The sequence below is a fragment of the Dermacentor silvarum genome, chromosome 9 (assembly GCF_013339745.2).
Source record: "Dermacentor silvarum isolate Dsil-2018 chromosome 9, BIME_Dsil_1.4, whole genome shotgun sequence".
NCBI lineage: Eukaryota > Metazoa > Arthropoda > Arachnida > Ixodida > Ixodidae > Dermacentor > Dermacentor silvarum.
In genome coordinates this window covers 121,350,882-121,366,400 of record NC_051162.1, presented here as the reverse complement: position 1 = coordinate 121,366,400, position 15,519 = coordinate 121,350,882, and the positions used below count along the sequence as shown (strand labels likewise).

The following is a 15,519-nucleotide window of genomic DNA, read 5'->3' as shown; positions in this document are numbered from 1 at the left end:
CTACTTTCACCTATCTGTAGCGGCAGCATGACAGTGGTCGAAATATGAACTGACCAGGTTGCAGGCAAGTGCATGTGCGCGCAGCAACGCATTGATAAACTTGAGCTCAATTCTCGGAAGATCACTTTCGAAAATGCTACTTTCAGTTTCATAGGACTGGACGCGTTTACGGCGTCGATGGCCTCACGATGGCTGCAGCGATGGCCTAGCGGTAGAGCATCCGCCTCGTATGCGGGAGGTACCGCGTTCAAATCGCGGTGCCGCCGGGAACCCACCGGTTTTTCTAATGGGTAGAGATGTCCCCTGGCCTGGTGCTCGGCTGTCGTGGGGGTCCACATCTCGAAAGAGGGCCCATTTCAGCTGTTGTCTCTGGGTGCCTCTTGTCCAACCACAGACGGCCTTGTAGACGAGCATCCGCCGCGGCTGTGGGAGGCAAGTGCTGCCGCCGGGTACCTACCGGTAAAATAGGTACAAGCGCACTCCCGGCCTGGTGCTCGGCCATTATGGGACCTCAACGCTTGGAAAGGGGTGTTTGACCTCAACCCGAAGGTGCCCCCACCTCAATAGGTGCTTGGGGCGCCACATGGGAAATGACCGCCATGGGAGCGGCCCAGACATCACTTGATTTCCGTGCTCACGTTGGTTTCGACGGGAATTCAGGGCGCAGGCTCCTTTCCCAAGCGTATCACCCCTGAAGGAAGCCGAACTCCAGGCCGGGGTGCCAGAAGTGCCATTTCTCGTAGATGTCAATGCGTCTGGTACAAGTCGTGTGAAATCTTGCAAAAATAAGATCTCCCTGAAAGTGATCATCCGAGAATACAACACCTTTGTCGGCCACTTTTGGTATAAGTTACTAATTTTCTGCTGAATACGATACTTTGGAATCACGGTTATTCAGACATGTAGGCAGCCCCCGTCAAGTCCTCATCAGCTGTCGGCGACCTTAAGGGGGACGAGGGTCTTAAATGTTTTTGTTATATTTATCAATTTATCTCGACGAAATTTGGCATGCAAGTGCATCATTGAATGGAGATTTCAGATGTGCAAACAGATTTCAAATATTTCATGTAGAAAGGAAGAAACAACAAAATGCCATATTGCAATTACTGTAATAATTCGATTATAAAGCTGGCAGACCCAAGAAATAAAACTTAAGTATGCACACTAATATAAGGTGATGTAGAGTAGCCGACGAATTATTCAGACTCGGCAGGGATTGCCTGAAATACACAGCCAAAATGCAAAATGACGACCGTGAAATATGGGGGTAGGGAGCTCCAACTCTTGAAGTCCGGGTTATATGCGAATTTTTGCCTTTAGGTGTTGCTTCACGGTAGCGCGAATATCGCCTTATAGTGTGGCTTCACGGCATTGCGGTGCGCGCTGCTGTAAAGCCACTATAAGGCAAAAGTCGCACTGCAGTGAAGCCACACTATACAGAGAAATTTGCACTGCCGTGAAGCCACACCTAAAGGCAAAATTCATGTATAAGGCGGGGGGTGACTTCGAGGCTAAAGATTCCAGAAGAAAGCCTCGCCTTATATTTGAATAAGGACGGTATGTAATTTCTTACGGGTAGTAGTATTTTATGATTTGAAAAATTTTTCAGAAATGTGTACTTATCCTCAAAGGTTTATTCTCAAATTTAGCCAACTACAGGTTAAAGCTCAGAAAATTTTTATACAGCTATATTATTAATAAAAAATAATTTTCGAAGTTGGAGATCAAAAATTACCTTGCAGTAATTAGCTTCTATATCACTTAATTACGAATCTATCAAGGTTATCAAAAAGAAAAGCTTCAGCCTGTAGTTGAGTTGTTACTGAAAAGAATGATACCAAGTTTGTTTAAATCCGTTCATAGAAACGTCCTCCAAACTAATGAAGTGGCAACTTTGTTAGTTGCCATATTTGTGTTGTTTTGTAGTGATAAGCAGATGGGGACAAAATGCAAGAAGCACTCGTGTACTTAGATTTAGGGGCATGTTAAAGAATCCTAGGTGGTCTAACTCAATCCGGAGTCCTCATAATCAGATAGTGGTGCCGAAGGTGTGCCTCATAATCAGATAGTGGTTTTGGCACATAAAACCCCTTAATTAATGCAGTGATAAGCATGCATGTGCCACTCTTGCAGGCTTGGCCGATATTGCACACGTCTATGCCAAGGGTGACGAAATCTACAGCTCGGTCCTGGGTCTCGTCGATGTGAACAGAGGCACCAACTCCTACTACAAGCTGCAGCTGTTGGAGAGTGACAAAAAGAACCGGTGAGTTGAGAGGGGCCGTGTCGAATACTGGCACGAAAGTGGCCGTGTCATGTGTCTGCTGATACTCTCAAAATAATGTTTTCGTGCGACTTTGGCACACTATAGTGATAGGCATTATGGTGTCTACTGCTTCAGAAAAACATGCAGGGAATGTGGGCAAGGCTTTACGGGCAGATGCCAAATGCAGGTGTTTTTGGAGACAGTGTCTTGATGCGCTGTGCTTGAGAGTCTCTTAGCAGAGCTGGCCACACCTCGTAGGAACTTGTACTGTACGCAACTTGCGAATAGCACCATGATGCTTTCTGATTCGCATACAAGCGTTGAGGTTTGGTTGTGTAGGCGCTTTTGAAGCTACGCGTAAAATTCTTTTTAGCCATTTGACCCATTTTTGTGTGCCGTGGCAGCTAAAAGCTCCATGGTGCTTGGAAGGAAAAGGTGAAACATGGGGTCGTTATACCTGTAAGGATTAATTTTCGTTCATTTTATTTATTTACTTTTACCCATTGCTGCGAATGGCAGACACTGGTGATAACAAAGGCTTTGCATTGTGCAAACCTATACTAAAGGGCAGGAAGAAGCAACGAATGAAAACAATTGTTCTGTAATTAGGCCCCCGTCTGCCGAACGTGGTGCCCTGTGCTCTGGTTTATAGACTCTCAAGGTTTTGCTTGTTGGAAAGTGCTTCTGATAACTTATATAACATCTTGGAAATGCAAGGTGGCTGGCCTTGCTGTGAGTAAGGGACTGGTGATCTAAAAAGGTACGCAAAGGTGAAATACGGGTGATGAACGCTGCCTTGAAGTTCTCACGTCAAGTTTCCTTGACGTCATGAACTTTGAATGCGTTCATTGGGTTCTAGTTATCTTAGTGATATAGGAACATGGCACTGCACTTTACAATTAACGGTAGCTTAACCTGGAAACACTAATTTCTCATACGCACAAAAAAAAGGCCAATATATGCAGGTATGCCAAGCAATTAATGATTTTAGATTGACGTGACTAGCACTATGGTTCTGGCTTGCAGCAAAAAAAAAAAAAAAAAAAAACACACACAAAAAAACAGATTTCTCTCTTTTTTTCTCCGCTAATTATCAGCCATTTTTGTTCAAAAATATGCTAAATAGCTTTGAACGAAATCTTGCTGTCGAAACTGGTTTAATGAGCTCCTTTGGCGGTTCAGCAGCTGTGGCGTGTTGCTGCTCATGGGTTCAATTCCCAACCATGACAACTGTATTCTTGTGTACGGAGCTTTGGGTGGACACTAAAACTAATGTACGCCAGACGGTCAGTTAATCCAGAGCCATCTGCTATGCCATCTCTTATGACCCATGTTTCTTTTTTTGGGCCATTGAACCCCATCAATCAAAACTGATTTAGTGTCTCCTAAGTGTCTTTTTAAAGGCCAACTGCAACGAACATAAAAAAAAAAAACTAAATTCAGATAATGTATGTAGTTGTAGAGCAGCCTCCAAGCAAATTTTTACGTTTGAAATACAGTAAAACCTCGTTAGAAGAGACACGGTTACAAGAGACGCTCGGTTATGAGAGACATTTGAAAATGGTTTGGTTGGTTTTCCTATCTTCACCATGTTAACAACATTGCATACAAGAGACATGGTTACAAGAGACATTCCGTTACTAAGGAGAACTTTTTTAGGTCCCTGGAGTAAATTCTTCGCTATTTAGAAGAGAAATGCTCATGCAACATGGCCGACGTCGTACCAACCAGTATGTGCTGCAATTTTCATTCCCTTGGCTCGATTCTCTTCTGTTCCGCAGCTGGATGTCATTCCTTGCATGGTTGCGACTACAAGTTGCACTGAACTTTCTGTCATTATGCTTTTATAATTGCTGTGCGCTCCCACACCGACTCTGCGACAGAGTACCATTGAGTTGCATTTCCGTCACAGCGTCCGCGGCACTGGTTGCTTTTTATGCCGGTAGTTGAACTCCGGAGCCATCGCCATGTTTCCATGAGACAGCTCTATTCGAATTGTCGGGAGCTGAACAGCGCCAAGTGGACGCGGGCAAATGCGCAACTAGCCCAGGTAATGCAATCATGCAAGCCTCACGCAAGTAAATGGTGCATGTGCCCTAGAGGATAAACCAGAGAAGGAGGAGGATGACGAGGACATTGTAAGGTACAAAGTGTCGGCAGTTGGCTGACGGACATCTAAGAGCACTCGAAAAGTATTGTGAGCAACAGGAAAGCTTGCAAAGTGAAGTGCTTTACCTCCAGAAGTTGGGAAGGAAGCTAATACAATGTACAGTCGCTAAAAAGCAAACCACTTTAAGCTATCCTGAGCAATTTCCTGTAGATGTGCTTGAACACATTTGATGCTGATGTATCCCTCCGTCCCTCAGTGTTTTTAGAATTTTTGTTTACAAGAGACCTTGGTTACAAGAGATGTTTCCCGGGTCCCTTGAGTGTCTCTTGTAACGAGGTTTTACTGTATGAGTAGGTGGATCAGGAAAGACTTGCAAAAGTAGAAATCGCTGTCATTACTGCTCGCCAGAAGTGACGCACGACATAAACGTGGCCAGCTGCTCGGCATGACCTTTGAGATTAGGGGCTGACCATGGATACCCGTGGCGTGCTGAAAAATCTTGGGGGCGACGTGCTGGGACTTGCATCATGTTCTCTAGCCACCAATTGCACGCATCGTCTACAAAGGTGCTATTAAAAGGCTGCTAATAAGAAAATTGAACAATTAATAGCCTTGCAGCTTTTCCTATATTGCTTTAGTGGATTATACTATGTGCTTATAACCAATTTAGCCAAAGTGAAATTTTGTTGTTGTTGGCCCTTAAAGGTGCTAGGTGTGATGGCTGTACTTTTTTCATTGCCCGTCTTGTAGGTACTGGGTGTTCCGTGCGTGGGGTCGTGTGGGAACAAGCGTAGGCGGTAACAAGGTGGAGGAGATGGACTCGCTGCACGAGGCCAAGACACACTTCAAGTCCCTTTTTGAGGAGAAGACCGGCAACCTCTGGGAGGAACGCAAGGACTTCGTCAAGCAGCCCAACCGCTTCTACCCGCTTGAACTTGACTATGGCCAGGTGAGGCTCCCAGTATTTCCGTGCAGCTGACAACTGCTCGTCAGCTGGCTGCGAGGTCGTTTGGGAATCCTGTGCACTCCAGAGCCGTGGGCTAGCTACTGAGTCACTACTGAGTCATGTGGGAATAACTCCAGTCACATGGGACAGCTGCAGAGTCACTACATCCATGTGGGAGTCGTGTGCTCCCCAGAGTCATGCAGTTCAGCTGTGGAGTCACTACAGAGTCATGTGGGAGTAACTCCAGTGTCATCTAGGTCAGCTCCAGTCACTGCAGAGTCATGTGGGCCAGCTACAGAGTCGTGGGAGTAACTCGAATAGTGGGTCAGTGCAAACTCACTACAGAGACATGTAAGAGTAACTCTAGAGCTATATGGGTCAGCTGCAGAGTCTTTACCCAGCCATGCGGGATTAACTCCAGTCATATGGGTCAGCTGCTGTCATGTTGGATTCGTGTGCCCTCCAGAGTCATGTGGGTCAGCTGCAATCATTAAAGGGACCCTGAAACAATTTTGACGATATTGTACGGATGTACTGAGTCATTAGAGTAGGTCCTTCTGATCATTAATTGATGCATCCAAGCACTCCACGTAAAATGTGTAATTTATTATAAGGTTTTAAAAGTACATCGCTACCGATCGCAGCACGCCAATCGGCTGAGTTTTGTGACCAAGTGACGCGATTTGACCATAACACGTCAGTAGGGCCAGCTATCCGATTGGCTGCCCAGGGCACGTCATCGATAATTTTCGCCACATTATGCTGAACAAATGTTGTTTCTAATAGTTTAGATGTTAGTTAATTTGTTTCTATAAAATGAAAGTAACAGAAAGAGAATGCACAAGGACATGTATCACTACACTAAAAGCACTTCTGGCCCACAGCAAGTGTCGTCTGCTTGTGTTAAAACATGCTCCGTGTTGACGAGAGCTGCGCGGTCAGTGTTGGTCTTGTTCTTTCTTTTCGCGAGCACCATGGTTCGCCCTTGTTGCGCTGTGGGCTGCAAACGCAGCGATTGGCGACATGTTAAGCTGCGACATCGTGCCCCGCTGCAAGGCAGCAGATGAGCGGTGTGACTGCAGCGCATCGGACTGTCGGTATTCAAACGGCGCCAGCATCTACGCGTTTGCGGCTGTCACTTCACGTTGAAGGATTGCCACAATAGAGTTTAGCGTGTCCGGTATTCAGGTAAACGTAAGCGCAAGTGTACTGGCCGTTTTACCACAGAACACCCATGTTTTTACCACGTTTTATGTGATGAACGGAGGCGTAAACGTGAACTGCTTGCATGGTGCAGCCACCTGGCGGCACAAAGATCAACCAAACACCCCGCTAATATAGCAGTAACCAAGTTTTCTCTACTTTGCTGCTGGCTCAAATTTTCGGCAGGAGCGTAATCTTGAACACGTTGTCTTTTTATATGTTTAAAATGTTTTACACTTGGTTACAGGAATATTAGCTTTGTATTTGGCTGATTAAGCTCTGCGCCACCAGATGGCTGGGACCGTGCATGCCGATCAGGCCGCTCACGTACGTCTACGAAGCTCCTTCATCACAGCGGTATGAAAGGGCTTTAGCTTACGCCTCTGCCTATCCGTCAAAACACCCAGCTCGCCTACGGTTACCGGTATACCGGACACGCTCGGCGTGCGACAGAACGCTCGCGACGCATGCTGCTTGATCGCTCTCGCTGGGGATCGATGGCCGGGAGGCTAGCGTAGAGGTTGGAGAGCCTTCGCGCGCTGGCTCCAAGGCAACCGGAAGTAGACGACAACACATCACAACATGACGTTGAGCCAGCGAAGGTGGAGCTTAGCCCCGATCACTCGGCGAACGAGTTGAGGAAATGCATGGCTAGGGAGGAGGGTAACTTGTAATCGTCCATAGCTCTCTTAATATGAGACGCTTAACTTAAATTCTTTTAATCTGATTCCATACGCTGAAAACCGCGTAGAAGTGCTCAAAAAATTTTTGTATCAGCCAACGTCGCAAAAAAATTCAGCGGAAATCGCGAAAAAACGGCGTTTTTCGAGCCGCGATATCTCCGCAACGGCGCAACCGAGCGCCGCCATTTTGCCCTTGTTGGAAAGCGCATTTCTCCATCTTTAAATTTGCCGCTCTGCCATCTCCTCCATTCAAAAGCAAGCGCACAAAAAGCAAATGATTCAAGGCCGTTCCGAGGCCTTCGATTGGCCACGGCCGTCACGTGGCCAATTGGAGCTTCGCCATTGGTCTCGTTGGCGCTGCGCGTCTTCTGCTACCGCGCCGCCACGCCTGCCGCGCCTCTCGGCGTGCGGTGTTCGTCTGTATGTGCGGTGTATATATATATAAAAAAAAGCTTTTCTGAAGAAGCTTTCATCTGATATCGCCCGTGACTCGCGCGTCTGACAATCGCCTCGCCATCTCCGTGAGCACGTACGGAGCGTAGTTTCGGCAGCGGACTCCACAAGTGATAAGCGCCTCTTGGCATCTCAGCTCGTCAGGATCGCCAGTACTTGCGGAATGTAGCTGACTTGTGTTGTGATATGCTCCTCTGGACATATCCTGAGGAGCGTAGTTCGGAAGCTGGTTTGTGTTGTGATACGCTACTCTAGACATACGGCTCGACGCATTCATCAGTAGCGCTTGCGGGGCGTAGTTTCGGAAGTTGACCATGCGTCGGCGACCGCTGAAGTACAAGACGGATCATGTTTACGGCACTCGTAAGCGAAAATCGCCGACGGTGAAAAAGACTGCTTCAAGGTCGCCTGGCAGTACTGTGCAGCATAGCAAAGAAGTCACAGACGCTTAGCCGAAGACTCCACACGCGGCCAGGATGCGTACGCGTGCCGATGATGCCGTGCAGGAGCCGCCGCCGAGCACTTCACATGTGGCCGGAATGCCTACTTGTGTCGAAAATGTTGAGGAGTCGCTCTCTGGCACTTCATTCGCGGGCGAAAGATCTCCTGCGAGCAGCACGAGATGTTTGTCACGAGAGTTGAGCTTGTCGTGCCGCGTTCCACATCGTCGGATGCATCCACCGATCGCGCCTCGGATGTTTCTGGTTCTCGTCTCGGCACTTCGCACGATGTTGCTACGCCGTCCACAAGTACGGGCGGCACCGTTCAGGCACGCCTGGAGCCGCATTTTGTATCGGTCGAAGCATCCCGAGAGGTCGCCGTGAAAGTGCAAGCAAAACTAAGTTTGTTGTCTGCGACCGCGCGGAAAATGGAACTGACGGGTGAAGGTGCTTGCCAGTACGGAAGAAGCGGGGGAGTTTCTTATCGTTCAAATGACGGCCCTGAACGCGCTTCTCGGCAAAGATAAGTGCCAGCAGTGCTCCCAGCCGGGACTTTCAGTTCAGCTGGGAACAAGACCTGGATTAGCAGCGCAAATGATACTGACAGGCGCGTTTTGCGGCGGTGTCGCGAAGGAGTGGTTGTCACCGCGAAAGGAAGGTCGCAAAATTTTCGATGTAAATATGAGAGCTGTACAGGCTGTTTTCATAATTGACCATTCATAATTGACCAGAGACCGATTTCTGGTCAATAATGAATGTCTCACATAGATGGTTGCATCATAAAACATTTCAAAAACATCTGAAGGCTGAGTTTGAGTTTGAAAGCCTTTTTCTCAAAACGACTTTTCTTGCTTCCTGCTTTGCTTGTACCACTGATTTCTTTGTGACCACTAGGTCTATTTCAGTTCCGTTTTTTTCCCTGTATTCCTGGATGTACTGTCCAGGGCATGACACTCTTGCTTTTCCAGTTTTACTTTCCTACAATTAACGATTCGACTACTTGCTCACAGCCTAAAGGCCTGTGGTATAGTCACCTCCTAAAAAATGAGAACTAAAAAAAATGCATTGGAGGGTAACTTGTAATCGTCCATAGCTCTCTTAATATGAGACGCTTAACTTAAATTGTTACGCGAATGTTTTACTGTAGCTGTACCCTACGCGTCTACAAAATTTGTCCGAACTGTTTCAGGGACCCTTTAAAGTTATGTGGGAGTTGTGTTCGCTGACTTATTTGTATTAGCGTGCAGGTCAGAAGGAAGTGCCATGTTTCTCACTTTTTGCTTTTTTACTGATGTATAGTAGAAAAAGTCATTGAAGGAATGAACATTAGCTTTTCATTGTTTGAGTATTTCTCACTCTATTCTCTACTTTTTAAGCGAAGCTTTATAGGCTCACAACTGTCGGTGGTGGTGGTGGTGGTGGTGTTGGTGTTGGTGGTCACACTGAAAAGTGGGCCTATCCTGGTGATGTGCAGAAAGGGTCCAAGCTCAGTTGCACATACCCCTGTGGGCTTGGGGACCTGTAACGCACCCTTGAACTGTCCTTGTCACACATGGGACCCAAAGAGACAAAATCACCAGCCCTTCCCCTGTCGAGAAAATGGGGGTAAATGAAGCTTGTCCGATTCTAACGTGAGGGCTTCCGAAGCCCAGGCTAAACGTCAGCGAAGAGCCACCGACCCTGAGTTTAGTGCAAACAAAGCAGAATGCCTGTGACATTGTTGTCTTGCCACAAGCTTCGCTTACCCCCATTTTCTCTGCAGGGGAAGGGCTCTGAATTTTTTTCTATGCTTCAGTGCACATAGCAAACAGAAAAACAACAGTAGCAGAGACTTGTCTAGCACTCCATTGACTGTTTTTACCTTTACTGGTTGCATCATGTGTTGTCCTTTTTGCACTATCTTTACAGGACAGTGTCGACAAGAAGCAGCTGAAGCCCAGCAAGGACTCCAAGCTGCACATGTCCATTCAAGAGCTCATCTGCATGATCTTCGACATGAACAACTTTGAGAAGACCATGCTTGAGTTCGAGGTGGGTTGTCACGGGCAGTTCGGTAATGTGCCATCAGAGCTTTAGCATGAAGCTGTACATGGTAGTTCCACAATGGTTTTCTTGCGGTGCCAGCAACGTGCGTTGGTGTGGTTGGTATCAAAGCAAGGGAACGGGCAACAGGCAGCAACTCAGCCCTGAAGTGACCGTTTGACCTAGGCATCTAAGAAAGCGCGCAGCCAGACTCCTTTGTCAGTAGAGGTGGCGCAGCATACAGCGTCATGCGTCGGATATAGCAGAGAGTCCAGAAATACCAAGTTCGGATAAAATGAAGCATTCGCAGTCTTCGGTAGATTTCGGACAGCGGCAACCCCGACGTGTATCCGTTTCATATGTAGCAGTCAATGCTGTGAAAGCTATGCAAGTAGCATGGTCATAGAAGCGTCACTCCGCGCGTTCTGTAGTGCCATTGTTTTATACCTGCCTGACCTTTAGACATTTTAAATACCGGTGTCTGATACGGTGTCCTACGTGCTGGAACAGCAGCCGGATCTGTGGTGTCTTATCGTGCCGTCGCGCTGGATCAGATGCCCGGTGTGCAACAAACTGGCCAGGTTTTCATCGTCTGACCCATCTGACAATCACACCGTTGTTCAGCCCATCCATCGATCACACCGTCATTTGGCCGTAGCCAATGACGGCGCGGCTGGTGTATGACATTTTCTGATGTCCCCTCTGCACAAAAGCCGCGTCAGTGGGCTGGGTTTTTGCCGTTTTGATCTCCTCGGTTGAGGATTTTGCCTATATCGCCGCTCACAGTCATAAAAAACGGCTACAATTTGTTTATTAGTAATTGAATAAAATTATCTCGAAAGTGTGCCAGTTCTGCAAAGAAACGCCTACTGCTAAATGACTGGTGAGACCGGGAGATGCAATGGGAGGGCATTTTGCAGGTGGACAGCGCACACTGACCGTCTGAGCGAGGCTGTTCGCTTGGCTTGTATGTTTGCTCTTTGCATCGGCAGCGTCAAGTAAATGAGTTGCATTTAATTATGCCCGATATAATCTGTACAATTGTTAATTGTGTTAGCAAAAAGTGTTCATTAATGAGCTTGGGCTGGGTCGTAAGCGCCGTTGTCTGCTTTCCACCGAGCTAGGCCTATCGGCCCCGTCAGCCGAATACGTTAGGTGCCGCTCGCTGCTTCGGATGCATGTCCTGAATTGTATGCTGCATGCCGCACGTCGTATCAGACCCCGGATTGGGCCATGTGTTCAGTACTACTGCTGTCTCCAGAAGCGAATGTGTACATTCGAAAGGGGCCTCTGAGATTGGCAGCATGTGAAATCTAGAAGGCGATGCCATGCATAGCACAGTTTACGTAGCGCTGGGCCGAACAGACTACCCTCACGATGGCAAGTTTGGGCTGTGATTATCGTGAGACTGTACAGCTGTACAGCTTCGCGGTCTTTGATGTACAAATACAAATTGCTCGGACTTGCATACATGGGCAGCACTTTTACTTTGCCGTACTGAGGCATAACATTCAGAGATAAGAAGGCAGCAGAATGGATTTTAGAGCATATGTGGACAAGTCATAAAGCTTTCTTTCTGAATGGGGAAACCCGCATGGGTTTCCTTTGTGGCTTTGTGCTACAATTTGAGTGAATGACAATGTTTCTCTTCAACTCATAGTTCTTGTTGAGATTAGGAGGACGAGAAGTTGGGCAGGCCATGTGATGGCTAGAGGAGGCAGCTTGTCTGTTGGAGCACAGCAAAACTTCGATTTATTGAAACCTAATTTTACTAAATTATTAATTTATTGAAGATTCCCCTGGCACATATTGATGGAGCCTAATGCATTGAAAACTTCGAAGACACGAAGTGAGCTTAATATCTTGGTTTATTTAACAAAGTTTGGGGGGGAATGCAGGGAAATATACAAGTGTGGTGGGGTTCAGTTCAGGCGATGGATACCATTCACCAGTTAGGAAAGTTTACTGCTTCAATGGAGGAATACAAGATGCGCTTATTATGCTAGCTGTATATGATAACTACATTTGCTGGCAAAAATTGCATCTTTTTCTTTTCTTTCTGTTGCTGCGAATAAGTTTATTGTTATTTGCATAATAAGCATTTCGATTGAATGAAGCTCTCTAATAAGAAACTTTGAAGGTCCCATGGACTCTGTTGAATCGAGATTTGAACTGAAACCCTGTATTTTCTCAAAGGATGGGTTGCCAAATAACTGAGTGAGTGTCAAGGAAAACGAAATGTAGTTGAGCACAGTAAAGGGTATGATGGATTGATAAGAAAATTTGGACAGAGTTGCCTGACACATGACAGGTGTGAAGCCCTCATACTCCAGTGAACGTGAGGTAGGCTGATGATGATAATAATTATGATGGAGATTCCCTTTTGTCTTACAGATTGACTTGACCAAGATGCCACTGGGAAAGCTGTCAAAGCGGCAGATTCAGAAGGCGTACTCAGTGCTGACGGAGCTGGCAGAGGTGAGCTGCTGTTTCACTCTTGATGTTCTGCGCGGATACATCTGCTGTGAGAAAAGTGGAGCATGACGCAAGCCAATTAACATTTATTTCATTCAGATTTACACTTTGTTTCATCTCTTTATTGTAAAGGAGATAGTACACTAAGCTCTTGTAAGGAGACTGCCATGTGCAGACCTTGCTCTTGTTAGATGTTACCACTGTTGTACTCATAAATGCTGTGTTTGTGTCATTATGTTGTCTTTGGGAGAGCTGACATTAGGCCGATTTGGTACAGATGCATGGTGGAAAAAGAGCACAACATTACAAGGACGAAGAAAGAATAGTGGGACGCTGGTGCCAACTCGCAACTTGATTCAGCGAGGGTTGCCAGTTGGCGCTGATGTGTGCCTATTCTCTCTTTGCACTTGTAAAGTTGCGCTGTTTTTCTGCCATGCATTATTTGTTTACTTGCAGTCAATGACCAATTTTTTGGACGCTAGAGTTTTCGGACAGGCCCGATAATTCGGATGCCTTTGTGGCACCCCATAGAGTCAATATATAAGAACGTCTGAAATTTCGGTCACAAAAACTCTTTGTCGTTCAATTTTCCAGACTTGTTGCATTGCCGCAGGTCCGAAACAGCATTAATCGAAGCCACAACCATTTTGATTATCTCACTGCGTCGAACCGGCGCTCTTGCACACTAATCCGCTCGCAGCCGTAGCCGCGGCAACGCTAGGCCTAGCTACTTTGACGTTTGCTACCTGGCTTCTTGCTGTTTGGTGCCGTGTTTTTCATTGAAACAATTCGAAGTTCGGAAAGCACGGCACATTGCATAATGCCGGTTCCCGAAAGTCAGCTTCGCCTCAATACAGCAAAGTTACACGGTGAAGTATTGCGGTGAAGCATACCAAGGGTGGGAAGGGGCAATTGTCACGGGACACTGCACGTTTCCTTTAATTATATATGCGTGCACCCGCTGTCTCCTATCACAGTACAAGCACTGATACGCCTAATAAGTGTACTTGCAGTCCTTCAGAGCTATTTCAGACGTTCCTGTGGCGATTTGAATCCTTGGGGGCAGTAAAAGGCCTGCGTTCATTTTTTCGGACTGCATGATTTTTCAGACGTTTTTGCGGCCACTAGGGAGTCTGAAAAGTGGGACGTTGACTGTACACCTGCTTGATTTACGCGGCCGTCGCGTTCAAATGTAACATAGAATGCGTGAACATTACAGAATGGCAATGTATCTAATGGGAACGTAATACACAGGAGTCATTGAGCTTCAGGTTGGGACCTGCGAAAACGTGAGGCAGCAGCCGGGAAAGCACAACAGCGAGGAATGTGTCAACGGAGCACCACTGTATAAAGAATGCATCACGAAAGTTTGTATAGATTTGTTATAGGCGAGTTCGGATCTATCGAATTACCTGATTATGTCAAACTACGTTTAAAGCATAAGCCTGTTTGTTACAACCGGTTTTACTATATTGCTATGTCACCTAAAATAGGGTTGTGCATCGCACTTTTGTGTTTACTGATTTTCGGTGTTCTCAATATCTGACCTTTGACTTAGAACACTGAAAGAAAGCAGTTAGAAGGAATGTACAGCTGTTACCTCAAAATGTTTGAAAAATCGCCAGTTGTTTTCCAACGTCACCGACATTCTTCAAGATCCCCAACTCAATGAGTTCTTAATTTTGTTCTCTGTGCAGCTGATAAAGTCCGGCGGATCAGACAACCAGTTCACAGATGCTTCGAACCGCTTCTACACGCTCATCCCGCACGACTTTGGCATGAGCAAACCGACGCTACTCAAGGACGACAAGCTTATTGAGGTTTGTCCTTCGCAGCTTTTGATACTTTGTTTGTTTAGGGCTCATGATCGGGGCTTGTGCAGCATGCTTTTGTATGCGGTACTTATATTCTCGTGCAAGGCCGCACTTTTTTTCCCATAAATTTGGGCTCGAACTTCTTGGGTGCGGCCTGTACACGAGTGAAGAGTAAATAAATTTGTATCTGCTTTCATAAACTGACATGCTTGCTGTTGTGGGCGAAGATTTTGCGAAGCCTTTATTTTATCTTCGTTTGCTACTGCATTTGTTCTTGTTGGCATGTAACTATGGACCTCGAGCAGCTGGAACCTGGTTCACCACTAGAGTGCTGTTACAAGATGATGCTGTCCTCTGACACGTGCTTGCATGTTGCGCTATGAAAGAACTACCGGAGTTTTCATGCAACATGTAAACAGAGTGTTACAGTTAATAGTGCCTGCATACATTCCAAGTGATATTGGGAGTGACAAAAGCTCCCTGCATGATATTGTACAGTATGTATGAAGAGCGAAGCCCATGGGTGAAACCCTAAGTGATGCACATGGGCTTTTATGAACCAGTACCCACAACATCAGATAAACTAAAGAGAGCCGGGACACTTGGCCGGTGCTAATTGACTGCGGAAGCAACCGAAGAGGAGTCTGATACGCCACCATGGGTCACGCTGATATCATGCTCTTCAAAGGTAAAGCTGTCCTTTGATGCAGGCTTGGATTTCATGCCCTGCGTGAGGTTGCGTGATACAAAACTGCTGGAGTTTTCATGCAAGACGTGAACCGAGTGCTATAGTCAAATGTGTGCGAATTTTTTGGCTGGTGCAGCAATGAGAAACGAAGTGTCTCACGTATTGGCGCGCAGCTGTCTGCAAAAGATGACACTGTTGTAAAGTGTAGGCACGAACTGTGAGGTGCCAGGAAACTAATTTTGTGACGATGCCAAGAGTTAGGTCGATGAGCTTCCTGCCAAGTGGTATCTACTGCGATTACAACTGACGAGGTTACTGATCGCGTCAATGGTGAGCAGTTGTGACTGAGACGTGCACGCATGGGGAATATAGGGGTGTGGCTCATACACGAGTAATTTTTCGCCGAGTTATTTATTCCC

At 46.6% G+C, this 15,519-nt stretch overlaps 1 protein-coding gene across 1 annotated transcript in view; it reads left to right on the top strand.

Annotated features, from left to right (window-relative positions):
* The window catches only part of LOC119464202 (poly [ADP-ribose] polymerase 1), a 64,114-nt gene that overhangs the window by 35,604 nt on the left and 12,991 nt on the right, over positions 1 to 15,519 (top strand). Inside the window, exons 15-19 of the mRNA XM_037725069.2 lie at positions 2,134 to 2,266; positions 5,127 to 5,325; positions 10,010 to 10,132; positions 12,518 to 12,601; positions 14,296 to 14,418. Coding sequence (XP_037580997.1) covers positions 2,134 to 2,266; positions 5,127 to 5,325; positions 10,010 to 10,132; positions 12,518 to 12,601; positions 14,296 to 14,418 — 662 coding nt within the window. The remainder of the gene's footprint in view (positions 1 to 2,133; positions 2,267 to 5,126; positions 5,326 to 10,009; positions 10,133 to 12,517; positions 12,602 to 14,295; positions 14,419 to 15,519) is intronic.